The 18,092-nt window shown below is 49.6% G+C and overlaps 1 protein-coding gene across 9 annotated transcripts in view; it reads left to right on the forward strand.

The window, feature by feature from the left end:
* Positions 1–18,092, forward strand: part of plekhg4b (pleckstrin homology domain containing, family G (with RhoGef domain) member 4B) — a 455,924-nt gene that overhangs the window by 279,828 nt on the left and 158,004 nt on the right. For 6 of the 9 annotated variants that reach the window (XM_072509880.1, XM_072509886.1, XM_072509884.1 and 3 more), the window contains one exon: positions 5,402–5,599. The exons of the other annotated variants lie outside the window; for them this stretch is intronic. In XM_072509880.1, coding sequence (XP_072365981.1) covers positions 5,402–5,599 — 198 coding nt within the window. The remainder of the gene's footprint in view (positions 1–5,401; positions 5,600–18,092) is intronic. 9 annotated transcript variants of the gene reach the window in all.

Genomic DNA, 18,092 nt, shown 5'->3' on the forward strand with positions numbered 1-18,092 from the left:
GGAATGTGGCGACTAGGGGCTTTTCACAGTAACTTCATTGCAGTGTTAATGTAAGCCTACTTGTGGCAATAAAGATTCTTATTATTACGTGTAGTTCCATGAGCACCACTCTGTTGATATCTAGGCCACACAAACTAGCACACAGGAACCTTTAATAGCCCTTGGGGAAAAGGGATTAAGAAGACCCTTTTTGTCTCCGCAAAATATGAATTAAGTCCCTTTCCTACTACGAGTGGTGTGCTTCTTCCACCAGTTTATTTTTTAATACCAGGAAGAACAGCAGTCAGGCTGAAAAGCTACTTTGCAGGATGCTGGTGTGTTGGCACAGGCCTATACTTGCCATGCCAAGTGTCTATGGGTCTAAAGTTCAACACATTCATATTCTGTGTCCATGAGGAATTACGTACGGGTTGAAACTATTGTTCTGTTAAAACTTGGGGTGATTCACATTGCGGCAAATGTTAAAATCTTTCGATTAAAATCTGTTGCTTTAAACTGTGTTTGAGATATAATCAGATCATTGATCAAAGGTTTCAAACAAACCTGCAGCGGCAATTGCAGTCAAGTTAAGACAGTTAACAAGAAAATCACAAAAAAACATGCACAGTCTTTCCATTATGCTTGTTTCTATATTTCTAATTTCTAATTCACCTTTATGTTTGACATTATAGTTTTAAATGCAAACGTCTGGCTATCATTGCTCAATATGTATTGCAGTTGCCAAAGTTTTGCAATAAGAGTTGGTGAAAGTGAACCAGAAGAATAAAGAAAACAAAAACAAAGTTTGCATTCAAAAATCATCCTTTTTATCCCCAAGATACCCCAAGATATTTTACAGCTGATGAAGTACTTTTGAAATGTTGTCACTGTTACATAACCTAATGTGGGAACACATCAAGGCCCCACAAACATCGAGATAAATGATGGTGTTGGTTGAGGGGTGTACATTGGCCACGACACCAGACAAGCTCCTCTGTTTCTTTCCCGATGCCGTCATGGAATCTTCATCACCCCACCCAAAATGAAAGACAGGGCCTCAGTATATTGCCTCGTTCAAAGGCAGCACCTCTGACAAGGTAGCCCACCCTGTTTCAACCACGCTGGAAAAGGACGTTCAACTCCTACTCTCTGGTTTCCTCTTCCTTTCCACCTTACAGATAAGGCATTAAACAGAAGATCCATCAGCCCTCTCTGGCGGATGGTAAGACGTCATGTATCCATTTTGAAGAAGAGCAGGGGGATTCTTTGGAGTCCTGGCCAATATTTACCCCTCAATCAACATCCCAAAAGCAGGTTATCTAGTCATGGCTGTTCGTTGGACCTTCTGTGTTCAAATGTTACCTTTCTTACACTTGCAAAAGTGCATCATTGCCTCAAAAGCACATTGGAACCCCCTGTAGTCATGATAGACGTGGTATAAAAGTGAGTCTTCCTTTTTCTACCAATATTTTAATACAGTTTGCTGTAAACTTGGGAACACCAGAAGAAAGCTCCAAATCTTCAACCTGCTACATAAAGGAGGGCCTCAAGCGCACTATTAAAGTTAGATATAAACTTGCTACATGGTGGTCTTGTGGCGCAGTGGGTGGATTTTCTGCCTCTGAGCCAGAATGTCCGGGTTCAAGTCCCACCCCAGGACTTGATGGCCAAGGAAGGTGCGTTCATAATGTGGCCAAGCAGACTGAGTGTGTCAACCTGCAAAATCTTTCCAAATACACCAACTGGCTGGCAGTAAGAGTGGGAGAGACTCCTGGTCAGCCACGCTTGATGTGAAGTTGTGTCCGTCAAGCCAAAAGCCCCTGGTGACAGACTAGCGATCTGTTCTCAGAATTACCAGCTATGGAAATAGAACATAGAACAGTACAGCACAGAACAGGCCCTTCGGCCCTCGATGTTGTGCCGAGCATTGTCCGAAACCAAGATCAAGCTATCCCACTCCCTGTCATTCGATTGTGCTCCATGTGCCTATCCAATAACCGCTTGAAAGTTCCTAAAGTGTCCTACTCCACTATCACAGTAAGCAGTCCAGTCCACACCCTAACCACTCTCTGAGTAAAGAACCTACCTCGGACATCCCTCCTATATCTCCCACCTTGAATCTTATAGTTATGCCTCCTTGAAACAGCTACATCCACCCGAGGAAATAGTCTCTGAACGTCCACTCTATCTATCCCCCTCATTATCTTATAAACTTCTATTACGTCGCCTCTCATCCTCCTCTGCTCCAAAGAGAAACGTCCTAGCTCCCTCAATCTTTCCTCATAAGACCTATCCTGCAAACCAGGCAGCATCCTGGTAAATCTCCTTTGCACCCTTTCCAATGCTTCCACATCCTTCCTATAATGAGGTGACCAGAACTGCACACAATATTCCAAATGTGGTCTCACCAGGGTCATGTATAGTGACGCATAACCCCGCGGCTCTTAAACTCAAGCCCCCTGTTAATAACCGCTAACACACTATAAGCCTTTGTCACGGCTCTAGCCACTTGACTGGCAACCTTCAGAGATCTGTGGTGGACAAAAATCTGCCGTAGTCCGCCACTAGGTGCAGGAAATGAATTGGAATTGCTTGTTACGCACATTTATTTTGTGCATTACAGTCCGCCATATCATAACCTTTTGTACAGAATCTCTTCAATTAAGAGGTCAGGATTGCCATTAATGACATTCCTGTAATTTAAATCAGTATGTTTGCTCTTGAAGCTCTGAGGAAATTATTTGAGTCAGTTTCTATCTTGCATTTAATTTGCTGTGGTACCTCAGAGTTGCTTCATTCTGAGTAATTTTCTTTTCGATTAAACAGTACTCTGTATCCACATAGTCACTGTCAACATAACCATGGTCCCTGATGCTTTCCCGCAGCACTATTTGTTGTACTTCTGTTGTTTGTTACTTGCTGAATTAAATAGAATCGTATCGCTTTTACTGCAATGAAACAGGTCACATGCCCCAACCGGTATATACTGGCATTTATGTTCCACACGTGTCTCCTACTTCACCTCACGCCATCAGCATATCCTTCTAGTCCTTTCTCCCTTATGTATTTGCCCAGCTTCCCCTGAAATACGCTTCTGCTATTCGCTTCAACCAACCCTTGTCGCCGCAGGGTGGGTAGCCTCGCTGCCTCTGAGCCATAAACTCTGGAATCCAATCCCTGGATGGCCCATGGCCAAGGAGAGTGTATTCATAACATGGCCAACAGATTGAGTGTTAACCTGCAAATCCTCCCTAAGTCGCCAATGGCAGGAGGTAAGAATGGGGGAGACTCCTGGTTAGCTGTGCTTGATGCGGAGTGCCCCCCCGCCAAGCTACAATCCTTTAGTGACAGGCTAGTGACCTGTTCCAGGTAAAACATGCTATGGAATCGGATGAAAGTCTGCCTTCCGTACCATTGTGGACGTGGGGACAGAAACAAACAACCCCTTGTGTCAATAAGTTCCACAAGCCCACTTACTCTTTCGGTGAAAAAGAGTTTCTCCTAAATTCCTTATTGCATTAATTAATGGCTGTTTTGCATTTCTGGCCCTTAATTTTGGAAAAGAAAACACGGCCCACCCACAAGTGGGACTATTTTCCCTCTGTCTATCCTTTTAAACCGCTTCATGATTTTAAAGACCTCGATTGGGTCACAACTCAGTCTTCGCTTGTTTTAGAGCAAAGAGTCCCAGTCAGTTGCCTCAGATCTTTTTCTTTCAGTTTGCCCTTATGTTCCCAACACTTTCGGATGTAAACTAAGTGAAATAGCACAACGGCGCGTCTGTTTGGGGAAACAAAGTTGCACAATGAGTGCCAAACCTGGCAGTGATCCAGCCTGATAATGGGGGTCAAACCACTTTTTCTGATGCCGTGGTGGCCACCTCAAATGGCCGGCTCTTTACGGACCTCCCGCTTGGTGGATGAGCGTCTGAAGAGACTGATCAGAGCACACACGGCACACACTGAGGTCATTTGCAAACTGATTTCTCAAAGGAGTGAGAAAAATACATTAAGACCCCCCCCCCACACACTTCACTGCAGTCGGCTTAACAGCAATTTCAGGCACACGCCCTGGCCATCTCCTGAGCAACCCTAATTAAGATTGTGGAGGTGTGTATTTCAGGCACAAACTGAACATGCACACTCCACTCGCCATACTAGACCCTTGGGTAACCTTGTGCCTTTTAAATTGGCGCAACATGTTTCTATGCTGTTAAGTCATGTAGTGAAACAACCAGAAACACGAGTGTGTCAGCTGTGTCTTTGGACCGGCATGGTCAAGATTGATCGAATAGCGCCCTTCTGTACTGTATCTTTACTATGGTTCAATGGCTTAGTAGGTAACACTCTATCCTCTTGATAGGGCGATGGAGGGTTCAAGTCCCACACCAGTGGCCTGAGCAGATAATCTAGGCTGACACTCCTGGTACCAAGGCAGCAATGAGATGTTAAGCTTGTGTCACACCTGCCCTGTCAGGTGTACATGAAAGGTCCCTACTATTGTGAAGAAAAACAGGGAAGTTCTCTCTGCTGCCCTGGCCAATATTTATCCCTCCACCAACATAACTAAAACAGATGGCCTGGTGATTATCATGTTGATGTTTGTGGGAGCTTGCTGTGCATAAATTGGCTGCTGTGTTTCCTAAATTACAACAGTGATTCCACTTCAAAAGTAACTTATTAGCTGTTACATACTTTGGATGCCTTGAGCTCATTAAAGGACCTGGGCGGGATTCTCTCAGCCCGGGGCCAGGCCGGAGAATCGGCGTGACCGGCGAGAATCGCGCCATGCCGCCCTGACGCGATTCTCCGCAGAGCATGCCGGTGCGCCGCTCTACGCGGCTCGGGATGGGCCGAACGGTCGTAACAATAAACTCGAGTCCCGCCGGCACCGTCCACGTGTGGTCTTACCCGGCGGGACCTCAGCGTGGAAGGGTCCGGGGGCGGCCTGTGGGGAGGGGTGGAGAGGGTGTCCGACCACGGGGGGGGGCCACCGATCGGCGGGCCGGCTTCTCGGGCTGGGGGCCTCCTTTCTTCTGCGCCGGCCCCTGTAGCTGTACGCCATGTTGTGTCGGGACAGGCATGGAGATGGGAGCCACTGCACATGCACGGACCCCGAGGCGCCCACTGAACTGGGATCAGCAGCTGGAGTGGCGAGGGTCGCTCCAGTGCTGTGCTGGCCCCCTGTAGGGGCCAGAATTGCTGATCCTGAGGACATTTACGACGTCGTCAACACTTAGCCTCAGGATCAGAGAATCCCGCCCCCTATATCCATGCAAGTCTTTTCTTCTATGACTTGCCTTCGAATTAGAGATTTTTTAAAGCGTGTCTCTTCGTTTTCAGCTCAGAACACGTTCTGAGAATGTTGACGTGCATGGATTGGCAGAATAGTTCACTCCTGTTTCTGTACCTTCTTCCTGTAGGACTCGGAGTCCCTCGACACCTACATACAGAATACGCTTGCAGCTCTGTACCCACCGTTTGAAGCCACTGCGGCCACTGTCCTGTGGCAACTGTTTCATGTGGTGGAGAAGTTATATCGAGGGGACGGACTCTGCTGTCTGATCGATTTCCTCGTTCCTGCCAAGAGAATCCTGCAGTGCATTCAACAGGACACGTGTGTAAGTAAAGGCTCATGCCAGGAAACAATGGCATTCATTATTGGTGACTTAAGGAGCACAGATAATACAACAAGAATCACATGGAACTACACAGCAATTTTTGTCTGGCTGGAATAAAATGGATTTAGTTAGTGGAGCCTTGTTAAATCCGGAACCAGTCATGTGTGATAGTGAAAAGTAAGGTTTAAGCAGGTCTCCGATTTCACACAGCTACCTTCAGAATTCTTGATCCAGGCAAATTGTTTTCTTGGACTTTAAGGGATTAAATGTGTTGGAGAGATTTGCTGAACAGAGATACTGGTTGTGTTGAGGTGCAGACCAGAGAATAGAGGTAAAAGGTGGAAGTGAGTGTCCTCGCTACTTTACATTAGTTGGTAGCACACTCATCTCGGAGTCAGAAAATCACAGATACAAGTCCCTCAGTAGAGATTCGACCACAAAGTCTAGGCTGATAATCCACTGCAGGACAGAGGGAATGCTGCACTGTTGGAAGTGCTGTCATTCGGTGGTTATGTTAAATTGAAACTCCATCTGACCTTTCAGGTGGACATATCTTTGTAGACTAGCCGGGAGTTCTCCCCAGTGTCCTGGCCAATATTTAACTCTCAACCAACATGACTAAAACTGATCATTAACACATTGCTCTTTGTGAGATACATGTTAGCTTCTTCTTTACCTACATTGCAACAGTGACCACACTTGGAATCTATTTCATTGGCTGTAAAGCACTTGGAGACATTCTGAGATTATGAAAGTTGCTGGATAAATGAAAATTCTTTCTCTTGCACAAGTTCCCTGCTTGCTCTATTCATTCAATGTTACAAGAAAAAACTTAAACAGGGGTTGGGGGCGTGTTTGGTTGAGGGGAGTGGGACAATGGGGGCGAGAAATAATGATGTCTGTCTGACTAAATGAATTCTGCTAGATTAAAAAAATTGGCGGCAGCTCTGAGCACGTAGGAGGGGGATTGTGTGGGCTGAAAGTTGAGAATCACGTTGTAAACAAATCTTTAAAGATGCTTTTCAAGATAAGGAATGGAAAAATGAGGGATGGGATTCTCCGATATCGGCGCGATGTCCGCCGACCGGCGCCAAAAACGGCGCGAATCAGTCCGGCATTGCGCCGCCCTAAAGGTGCAGAATTCTCCACATCTTGGGGGGCCGAGCCCTCACCTTGAGGGGCTAGGCCCGCGGCGGACTGATTTCCGTCCCGCCAGTTGGCGGGAAAGGCCTTTGGTGCCCCGCCAGCTGGCGTGGAAATTACTTTGCCGTGCGGCGCATGCGCGGGAGCGTCAGCCGCTGCTCACAGCATCCCCGCGCATGCGCAATGGAGGGGGTCTCTTCCACCTCTGCCATAGTGGAGACCATGGTGAAGGCGGAAGGAAAAGAGTGCCCCCACGGCACAGGCCCGCCCGCGGATCGGTGGGCCCCGATCGCGGGCCATGGGGGCACCCCCTGGGGCCAGATCGCCTCGCGCCCCCCCCCCAGGACCTCGGAGCCTGCCCGCGCCGTCTTGTCCCGCCGTTAAGAGAGGTGGTTTGATTCTCGCCGGCGGGACAGTCATTCCAGCAGCGGGACTTCGGCCCATCGCGGGCTGGAGAATATCCGGTGCCGGAGAATTCGGCAACCGGCGGGGGCGGGATTCACGCAGCCCCCGGCGATTCTCCGACCCGGCGGGGGTTGGAGAATCCCGCCCGAGAAGTCGGTGTGGAAATTCTCAATAGCTGCTCAGTGAATGACAGTGGGAGAGTAGGAGTAAGAGACGGAAGTATCGGAAATAATAAAAAACAGAAAATGCTGGAAATGCAAGTTCAAATGGCATCTATAGAAAGAGAGAACTGGAGACAACAGCTGGGAATTTCCAGCCCCGCCTGCCGCCTCGATTTTCCGGTCCCGCCAAAAGGCAGTGGACAGCAGGTCCGGCCATGACGGGGCTGGAAAGTTCCGGTCTTCAACTCACCTGTGCTGACATTCTCCACCTGGTTCCAAGGATTGTACAAAGGGAATGAAACAGTAAATCTGACCAGATCAAAGGACTCTTTTTACATCATATTTACGTGCCACAGAATAGCCAATAGTGAAGTGATCTGGTAGAATTTTCTGGAAGGTCCATTGTCAATGCCACTTATTAAACATAGAGGTTTACTGGGCAAGACCAAGGAACAGACAGTGATGAACCCCACCCCCCCTCCGTTTAATTAGAGCCTTTCACCCCAGGACATTCAAAACTACTTTACAATCAATAAAGTACTTTTGAAGTGTCGGCACTGTTTAAGGTAAGTAACACAGCCACCACATTTCACACAGCAATGTCCCACAAGCAGCAGTGTGACAATAATAACAACAAATGAACTATTGGGCTAGATTTTCTACATTCCCCCCCCGCCCCCCGTCATGGCATGTGTTCCCGTGGCTGAGGTACCTTACCATTGGCCAACCGCCCCCCCTCCCAAAAGTCTATGGGCATGATTGTACGGCCTTTCACTCTGGCAGTGCCACCCTGTGTAAGAAGTGAGGTAAGTGCGGCCTCGGCAGGGTATTCTCCACAGAGCCCCCCCCCCCAAAAAAAAAACCCAAAGTCCCATTTGATAGCAGAGTTGTTCTCGCCGCTGCAGCTCCGTGAAACACCCCGCTATTTGTGCCCAAAACGGGACTCTTTGTTTTTGTTAAATGTGTTCAATTCTGGTCGCCACACTACCAGAAGGACGTGGAGGCTTTCGAGAGGGTGCAGAAGAGATTTACCAGGATGTTGCCTGGAATGGAGGGCATTAGCTATGAGGAGCGGTTGAATAAACTCGGTTTGTTCTCACTGTAACGACGGAGGGGCGACCTGATAGAGGTCTACAAAAATATGAGGGGCATAGACAGAGTGGATAGTCAGAGGCTTTTCCCCGGGGTAGAGGGGTCAATTACTAGGGGGCATAGGTTTAAGGTGCGAGGGGCAAGGTTTAGAGGAGATGTACGAGGCAAGTTTTTTACACAGAGGGTAGTGGGTGCCTGGAACTCGCTGCCGGAGGAGGTGGTGGAAGCAGGGATGATAGTGACATTTAAGGGGCATCTTGACAAATACATGAATAGGATGGGAATAGAGGGATACGGGCCCAGGAAGTGTAGAAGATTTTAGTTTAGACGGGCAGCATGGTCGGCACGGGCTTGGAGGGCCGAAGGGCCTGTTCCTGTGCTGTGTTCTTTGTTCTTTGTTCGAAATCGTACCCTATGGCTTTTTGTGTGACGAGCCCATCCAGCTACCAGGGAACCGCTCCAGGGCATCTCCTTCCCTAAAGGCCAGAAAATTCTGCCCACTGTTCATGGTTGGTGAGATTGCAGAGGACATCAGGGATGACTCCCTTGGCCTTCTTTCAATAGTGCTGTGGGATCCTTTACATGGATCTGTTGCCATGGTTTAAGATCTCCTCAGAAAAGCAGCTGGCCCGATAGTTCAGCACCAGCATGTCAGAATAGATTACATGTTCAAGTCTCTGTCAGTAGATTTGAACCCACAGCCTGCTGACCTAGAGGCAAGGGTGCTATCCATGGACGATGAGCCACAGCCGACACCAATGTGCTGTTTAATTCTGGAAATAAGGCTCACCAAGTTCCACAGCCTCTCCAACTCCCATTGGGTGCGGCCCAGTGCTGGGACTGAAAGCTGTTTGGTGTTTTATTGAATCTTCCTGCAAATCTCATGGTGGTCCAGTTAGTGAAGACAGTATGTAACCTCATTTCCCACCCAGGGAGGACCCAGGACCAATCTATTCTGCATTAGCCGATTTCAGCCTGACTGGGAAATGGGGTGTAAATTTGTCTTCATCTCTTGGGGTGAGGAGTGGAGTGAGGTGGGGGAAATGAAAAAGGAAATGAAATGAAAATCGCTTATTGTCACAAGTAGGCTTCAAATGAAATTACTGAGAAAAGCCCCTAGTCACCACATTCCGGCGCCCATTTGGGGAGGCTGGTACGGGAATTGAACCGTGCTGCTGGCCTGCCTTGGTCTGCTTTCAAAGCCAGCGATTTAGCCCTGTGCTAAACCAGGAAAGGGGTGGTTCCTGCCGCTGACCATTATGAATTTCCCCCTGCTAGAAAGTGCACGCACGTGGTCTAGGCTCTAATTGTGATGCCCCTATTGTTAAATAGCTTACCAACACTTACTGTGTGGACTCTCGCACAGATAATAGCTACACAGGCAAGGTTCTGAGCGGCGTCTCCATAATTGCGAACTGTATCCCAGCGACATATTTGAGAGGCCAATTAGATTGTAGCAAAAATAATGGGGTGCAAATTTGTCTCCATCTCTTGGGGCGAGGAGTGGGGCCTCGGCAGGGCATTCGCAGGCGATGTTCCAAAGTATCCAGGAAAACTGAAACTGAAAACTGGGGAAATAAAAATCCATGCCGCATTTTCGTTGGGGCTGAGATTCCAGGGGTGTTTCATGGGCCCCCAGAAGAGAGGGCTAACATATTCTCTGCCAGCACTCCCAACTGAGTTTTCACCAAGAAAATGTGAGCAGGGAAATCTTTTATTTTTTAAGGGAGACTCCGTGAGCTTGTTTCAAAATTAAACCGATGGCACAAAGTTCTCCGCTGAATGATTTGACTTGATAAAATAGAGTGAGTTAGTAGAATGGGTTAATTGTGTAATCCTGATAATCACCAAGATTGTCCAAACCTTTGAAATGCAGACTGCAACCTTTCTTCTCAGGAGTAATAGGTGAAGACAATTATCTAAATCGCTTGGTAAATGAATAGTGCAGTATTACCAAAAGGCTGCGTGGTCTTTTTGTTCTTTGATTTTCTCCAGCTTCCCCCCTCCTCCACCCGAAGGCTTTGATGCCTCAGCGGGCAATGTATCCACCAAGTACTAATTATCCAACTTAAAAGGGGCCACTATTCACATGCGAGCCCTGAATAGCCGGAATGCTATTTTGACCATGGAGGGTATGACATCAAAGTCCAATCACTCCCTCAACTGCTACCTGCCCACGTGCATTTGACGTTGCTGCATTGAGGATCAGGATGTGAACCCTTCATCAACCTGGGCTCCCATATTTGTTGTACACCGGCAGGTACGTTCCTGATCTCGGAAGTTATTCTGCACGTAAAAAGAAGCCAAGAAAGACTTGAATTTGTCTTTCAGGACCTCACAATATCCAAACTGCTTTTTCTTTCATAGAATTTACAGTGTAGAAGGAGGCCATTCGGCCCATTGAGTCTGCACCGACCCTTAGGAAAGAGATCCCCACTTAAGCCCACACCTCCATCCTATCCCCATAACCCAGCAACCCCACCTAACCTTTTTGGACACTAAGGACAATTTATCATGGCCAACCAACCTAACCTGCACATCTTTGGACTGTGCAGGAAACCAGAGCACCCGGAGGAAACCCACGCACATGTGGGGAGAACGTGCAGACTCCGCACAGACAGTGACCCAAGATGTACGAGGCAAGTGATTCCGCACCTTTGGGCCGGCGCGATGCCCGTCTGATTGGCGCCGTTTTTGGCGCCAGTCAGCGGACATCGCGCCGTTGGGGGAGAATTTCGCCCCTAATCTCCACAAACAAAAAGAATATGTCCAAGCCGTGCACCTTTTTTGAATTACTTGGCAGTTCGAGAGTCTATAGTTCCCTGTTGCTTTCTCCATGTCAACGCCTCAGCCAATCCGAGTCAACCTGCCCACCAATCAACAACCTTTACTCCTATAGTATAAATTGTAATCATTTGAAGTTTGGCATTCTTACATTTGTCCGAATGAGTGCAAGACCAAAGCTTCAGTAACATACATCTTTTCTCAGCAAGTTTATGATATGTAGTCCAATTGGCAGGACGTTCAATTGACGGCGGGGGGAGGTGAGAATGGTAGGTAATTAAGTCTGGACTTAAGAAACATAGATCAGGGTATTTTCTAAATGATGAGAAGCTAGGAATAATGGTGGAGCAGAGAGATTTAGGTGTCCAAGTATGGAAATTACTATTATCTAGTAGACAAGTCCGAAATCGTTTAAAATACAATGGCTGGGATTCTCTGACCCGGTGCCGGGTCAGAAAACCCCCGGGCGGGCGGGAGAATTGCGCCCTGCTGAACCGACGCCAGCTTCCCCATTCTCCAGCGCCAATTCTTGGGCGTCCGCGTGATTCCCGCCTCGCTGGCCGGGGGCCGTTGACAGCGGCCCTCCTGCCGATTCTCTGGGCCCCGAGGGCCGAGTGGCCAACTCGTTTGGCCGAGTCCCACCGGTTACTCAGGTTCCACATGGCAGGACCTGGAAGGTGAGTGTGCGGGAGCAGTCCTGGAGGAGGGGGGGGGGCGGGGGGATCTGACCTCGGGGGGGGGGGGGGGGGGGGGCACGGTGGCCTGGCCCGCAATCGGGGTCTACCGATCGGCGGGTGGGCTGGTTCCATGGGGCCTCTTTTACTCCGCGCCGGGCTCCTGTAAGGCTCCGCCATATTGCCCGGAGACCGGCGTGGAGAAGGGAATCCCCACGCATGCGTGGAAATATGCTGGCCGTTCCGCGCATGCGCGGAATCACGCCCTATGTTCCGCGCATGTGCGAACTCGTGTGGGCCATTCCGCGCCGGCTGGAGCTGCGGGGACCACTCCGGTGCCAACCTAGCCCCCGAGGAAGGGGAGAATTCCTCACTTTCGGGGACCGTTGATGCCGGAGTGGTTGGTGCCGCCTTTCATGCAGGCATGGGGACATAGCCCCATTATTAGAGAATCCTGCCCAATGTTCGTGGAATGTTAGCCATTTATCTCATAGAAGTTGGAATACAAATGGATGGACATTATGCTGCAGTTATATAAAGCTCTGGTTAAACCTAATTGAGAGTACTGCATTCAGTTCTGGACATTGCACCTCAAAAGGGTGGCACAGTTGTTTGCACTGCTGCCTCACAGCTCCAGGGTCCTGGCTTCAATTTCGGCCTCGGGTGACTGTCTGTGTGGAGTTTGCACTTTCTCCCCGTGTCTGCGTGGGGTTCCTCCGGTTTCCTCCCACAGTCCAAAGATATGCAGGTTAGGTGGATTGGCGATGCTAAATTGCACCTTAGTGGTCACAAGGTTAGGTGGGGTTATTGGGTTACGGTGTAGAATGGAGGCGTGGGCTTAGGAAGGGTGCTCTTTCCAAGGGCCGGTGCAGACTCATTGAGCCGAATGGTCTCCTGCACTGTAAATTCTATGATTCTATGATATATTGGCTTTGGAAGGAAGGAATACAACATCAATTCATTAAAATTATATCTGATCTGCAGGAGTTAAATTATGAGGACATGTTGCATAGACTGGTGTATATTCTCTTAAATGTAAGAGATTAAGAAGTGATCTAATTGAGGTGTTTTAGACGAATAAATGAGTTGAAGGGGTAGAGAAACTATGTCCTCTGCAGGGGGAGTCCAGAATAAGAGGAATAATCTTAAAAATAGAGCGAGGCCACTCAGAGGTAATATAAGGAATCAATTCCTCACGCACAAGTTAGTGGAAATCTGAAACTCTATTCCCCAAAAAACTGTTGTGGCTAGGGGTTAATTGAAACTGTCAGGACAGAGATTGATAGATTGTTATTGGGTATTAAGGGTTATAATATCACAGCTGGTGGATGAAGCTAAGATAAAGATCAACCATGATCTAAGTGAATGGTGGGACAGGTTTGTGGGGCTGAATGTCCTAACCTTGCTCCTATTTGGGTTACCTTTGAACTTTGTGTTTCCAGGACACTTGAATTGTCTGGAATTGCAGAGTGGTTAGTGTTATGTTCTCTATTCTGCTTTACCTGGATGGCTCGGATGCGTAGTGTTGAATAAAGAACACAAAGCTTTGTTTACGAACAAAACTATAAATTTATTACACTACTAACTAAGATTCGTTCACATTCTTAAAGTAGACGATATTGTATAAAACTGTGCTGTCTCTAACTTACAGAACTCTCAAGTATACAACTGCTCTCTATGCCTGACACTCTTCCAGCTCTCTCCTAACTCTTAACTCCTAATCATCTAATCCCAGATTCCCCAAAGTCACATGATATATATGACTGTTCTGTGGTTCTCTCTCGTGGTAAGAAGCATTATCACTAACTTGTTAACTCTTTACATCCCAGTCAATATACATATCATTACAGTTTGGACCTAAAAATGGGCCTGGAAGCTTTGTCTCCCCATCATCTCCAACACTGCGGCCAGCACCATTTAACAAATATTTTCCCTGGAATTTGCAGCACAGAAGATGCCAATCGGCCTCGCAATTCTAAGCCAGTGTTTATGCTCCACATGAACAGTCTCCTGCTGTACGTCATCCAAACATTATCAACATATCTTCCTCTCCCTTTTTCCCGCATGTATTTATCCAGCTTTCCCTGAAACACATCTTTGCTATTTACTTCAACCATTCCATGTGACAAATTCAGTTCCACGTTCTCACCATCCTGTGAAATTTCTCCTGAATTCCTGATCGGATGTATTAATGATTACCTTGTACTGTAGAGGTCTTGTGGTGTAGTGGGTAGTTTCCCTGACTCCGAGCCAGAAGCTCCAGGTTTGGGTGCCACCTCGGGACTTTAAAAAAAATATATTTTTATTCAAATTTTAAAACATATTTTCAACAAAAATACAGAAATAAGAAAAAACAAAGAGCACATAAATAAACATCTTATAGCTATGTCACGTATTCCCCCAATATACAAGCCCCCCATTAAGCGATAATAAACACAGTAGTAAACACCAAGTAAACCCCGCCCCCCCCCCCTCCTGTACTCCAGGCTCGTCCGATACCCCAAATAGTGCTAACCCCCAGCTCGGCTTAACCCGGGTGTTTACCATCTAAGACACCGTCCTCGCAACGCCCCTCCAGCACTCATCCAGCACTGGGCACGCCCAGAACATGTGGGCATGATTTGCTGGGCTCCCCGAACACCTCACACACCTGTCCTCCACTCCAAAAAATCGACTCAGCCTTGCCCCCGTGATGTGCGCCCTGTACAGAACCTTAAATTGTATCAGGCTAAGCCTGGCGCAAGAGGAGGAAGAATTTACCCTACCCAGGGCGTCCTCCCACGTACCCTCGTCTATGTCCTCCCCCAGCTCCTCCTCCCATTTACCTTTCAGCTCCTCCACCGAGGCCTCCTCCTCCTCCTGCATCTCCTGGTAGATCGCCGAGATCTTGCCTTCTCCAACCCACACCCCCGAGAGCACCCTATCCTGCATGCAATGTGCTGGCAGCAGCAGAAATCCCCTCACCTGCCGTCTTACAAACGCCCTTACCTGCATGTACCTGAAGGCATTTCCAGGCAGGAGCCCGAATTTTTCCTCCAGCGCACCAAGGCTCGCAAACGTCCCATCTATAAACAGGTCCCCCATCCTTCTAATACCTGCCCTGTGCCAGCTCAGGAACCCCCCATCCATTCTCCCCGGGACAAACCAATGGTTCTCTCGGATCGGGGACCACACCGAAGCCTCTGCCTCCCCCCGTGGCTTCTCCACTGCCCCCAAATTTTGAGGGTCGCCACCACCACTGGACTCGTGGTATACCTTGTCGGCGTGAGTGGCAGCGATGTCATCACCAGCGCTGTCAGGCTCGTGCCCACACAGGACGCCATCTCCAGCCTCTTCCACGTCGCCCCCTCCCCCTCCATTACCCACTTGCGTATCATCGCCACATTGGCAGCCCAGTAGTACCCACACAGATTAGGCAACGCTAGCCCTCCTCTGTCCCTGCTCCGTTCCAGAAACACCCTTCTCACCCTCGGGGTCTTTCTCACCCATACAAACCCTATGATGCTCCTACTGACCCGCTTAAAAAAGGCCTTAGGGATCAGGATGGGGAGACACTGGAATATAAAAAGGAACCTCGGGAGCACCGTCATCTTCACCGACTGTACCCTACCCGCCAGGGAGAGTGGCAGCATATCCCACCTTTTAAACTCCTCCATCTGCTCCACCAGCCTCATCAAGTTGAGCTTGTGTAGGGCCCCCCAGCTCCTGGCCACCTGGATCCCTAGGTACCAAAAACTCCTTTCCGTCCCTTCACGAAACCAGTCTGGTCCTCGTGGATCACCCCCGGAACACAGTCCTCAATTCTGGTAGCCAACACCTTCGCTAACAGCTTCGCATCCATGTTGAGGAGCGAGATTGGCCTATACGACCCGCACTGTAATGGGTCCTTGTCCCGCTTCAAGATCAGCGAGATCAGCGCCCTGGACATCGTCGGGGGTAGGGCCCCCCCTCCCTCGCCTCATTGAAAGTCCTCACTAGTAGTGGGCCCAACAGATCCATATACTTCCTGTAAAATTCCACCGAGAACCCATCTGGCCCCGGTGCCTTCCCTACCTGCATACTCCCCAGCCCCTTAGTCAGCTCCTTCAGCCCTACCGGTGCCCCAAGCCCCGCCACCTGCCCCTCCTCTACCCTCGGGAACCTCAGCCGGTCCAGAAAACGACGCATCCCCCCTCCTCCATCAGGGGCTCAGACCTATACAGCCCCTCATAGAAGTCTCTAAATACCCCATTTATTCTCACCGCACTCCGCACCATGTTCCCCCCTTTATCCCTAACTCCCCCAATCTCCCTCGCCGCCTCCTGCTTCTGCAGCTGGTGTGCCAGCATCTGGCTAGCCTTCTCCCCGTATTCATACACCGCTCCTTGCGCCTTCCTCCACTGCACCTCCGCCTTCTTGGTAGTCAACAGGTCGAACACGGCGTTGAAGGCTTCATCGCTCCTTGAGTAGTCCCTCCTCGGGGACCTCTGCATACCTCCTATCTACCCTTACAATCTCCCCCACCAACCTCTCCCTCTCTCTCCTCTCCTTCCCCTCCTTGTGGGCCCTAGTGGAGATTAGCATAAATCCAGCGTCGTCCCAATTCGGGGCATACACATTCACCAAGACTACCCGCACCCCCTGCAGCTTACCGCTCACCACCACGTACCTACCTCCATTGTCTGCCACGATGCTCAGCGCCTCAAACGACACCTGCTTCCCCACCAAAATCGCCACCCCTCAATTCTTTGTGTCCAACCCCGAGTGGAAAACCTGCCATACCCACCCCTTTCTCAGCCTAACCAGGTCTGCTACCCTCAAATGCATCTCGTGGAGCATGACCACATCTGCCTTCAGTCCCTTCAGGTGCGCGAACACCCGGGCCCTCTTGACCGGCCTGTTCAGGCCTCTCACATTCCAAGTCTGCAGCCAGATCAGGCCCCCCCACACACACACACACACCCCCCTGCCGATTAGCCATCTCCCTTTCTAGGCCAGCTGCATGCCCGCGCCTCCCGCACTCTCAGTTCCCCCCAGCGGCAGACCCCCGCCCCGACTCTCTCTTCAGGCTCCAGCTCCCCTTTGGTCAATGCAGCAGCAACCCAGCGCCCCCCCCCCCCCCCCCCCCCCCGCCCTCCCCCGCAGGTTCTTCCTCCTCGACCGGTTCTCCATGTCCTCGAACTTCTCCTGCCATTTCTTATGCATCGCCTCGTGCGCCTCTACCTTCAACGCCAGGCCCAAGATCTCGTCCTCACTCTCCGAGGCCTTTTGCCACACCTCCCAGATCGCCGCCCCTTGGGCCTTCTGGGTCTCAAGCAGCTTGTCTATCGAAGCCTTCATCGGCCCCAACAGCTCTGCCTTCAATTCCGTGAAACAGCGCTGGAGAAACTCCTGCTGTTCCTGCGACCACTGCGCCCATGCTGCCTGGTCTCCACCCACCGCCATCTTGATTTTCCTCCCTCCCACTTTTTGCTGATCCAAAACTACTTTTTTTACCGCTCCACTCCTGGTCCAATCCATACAGAGCCGGGGAAATGTTACTATCACCTTCCCACACTGGGAATCGTCGAACAAAATCCGCTGGGGGCCCTAAAAAGAGCCCAGTCACTGTTTCTGTCTGGAGCTGCCAAATGTGCGACTTAGCTCCGCATAGCCGCAACCGGAAGAGCCACCTCGGGACTTGACAGCCAAGTAAGGTGCATCCATCATGCAGCCAAACAGGTTAAGTGCCAACCTGGAAAATCCTTCCAAACACAACAATGGCTGGCGGTAAGAGCGGGAGAGACTCCTGGTCAGCCACACATGATGCGGTGTGGCTCCCCTCGAGCTATAAGCCCCTGCAAAGCTTTAGCAGCAACTGTTGTCGCAGTTTCAAAGTGACATGAGGCCACTCACAGCCAAACCCACTGCTGGTCTTGACGGAGCGCATGAACGTGGGTGAGTGACTCAACTCGGCCATAGTCCCCAAGACTCGTGCAGAAAGCCCACTGGAGTATAAAAGCACCCACAGACTCTGCAGCACTGGAGCGTTCGAGATAATGAAAGCTTGATGTTGTATAAGTGGCTACTGACAGCAATCAACTGATGGCAATCAAAAGAGCTCTTTAAATAATGACTTGTTGACTCTCAAAAGATTGGGAGCTTTGATCTCTGAGGAAGGAGCTGGAGGGTCATGTGCTCATAAATTATGGGCCGCAATTAAGCACTGCTTAATTCGCATGCACTTTGCAATGGCCTCAAACGTCTGTTCGACCC

Source organism: Scyliorhinus torazame, chromosome 6, assembly GCF_047496885.1.
Source record: "Scyliorhinus torazame isolate Kashiwa2021f chromosome 6, sScyTor2.1, whole genome shotgun sequence".
Taxonomy (NCBI): domain Eukaryota; kingdom Metazoa; phylum Chordata; class Chondrichthyes; order Carcharhiniformes; family Scyliorhinidae; genus Scyliorhinus; species Scyliorhinus torazame.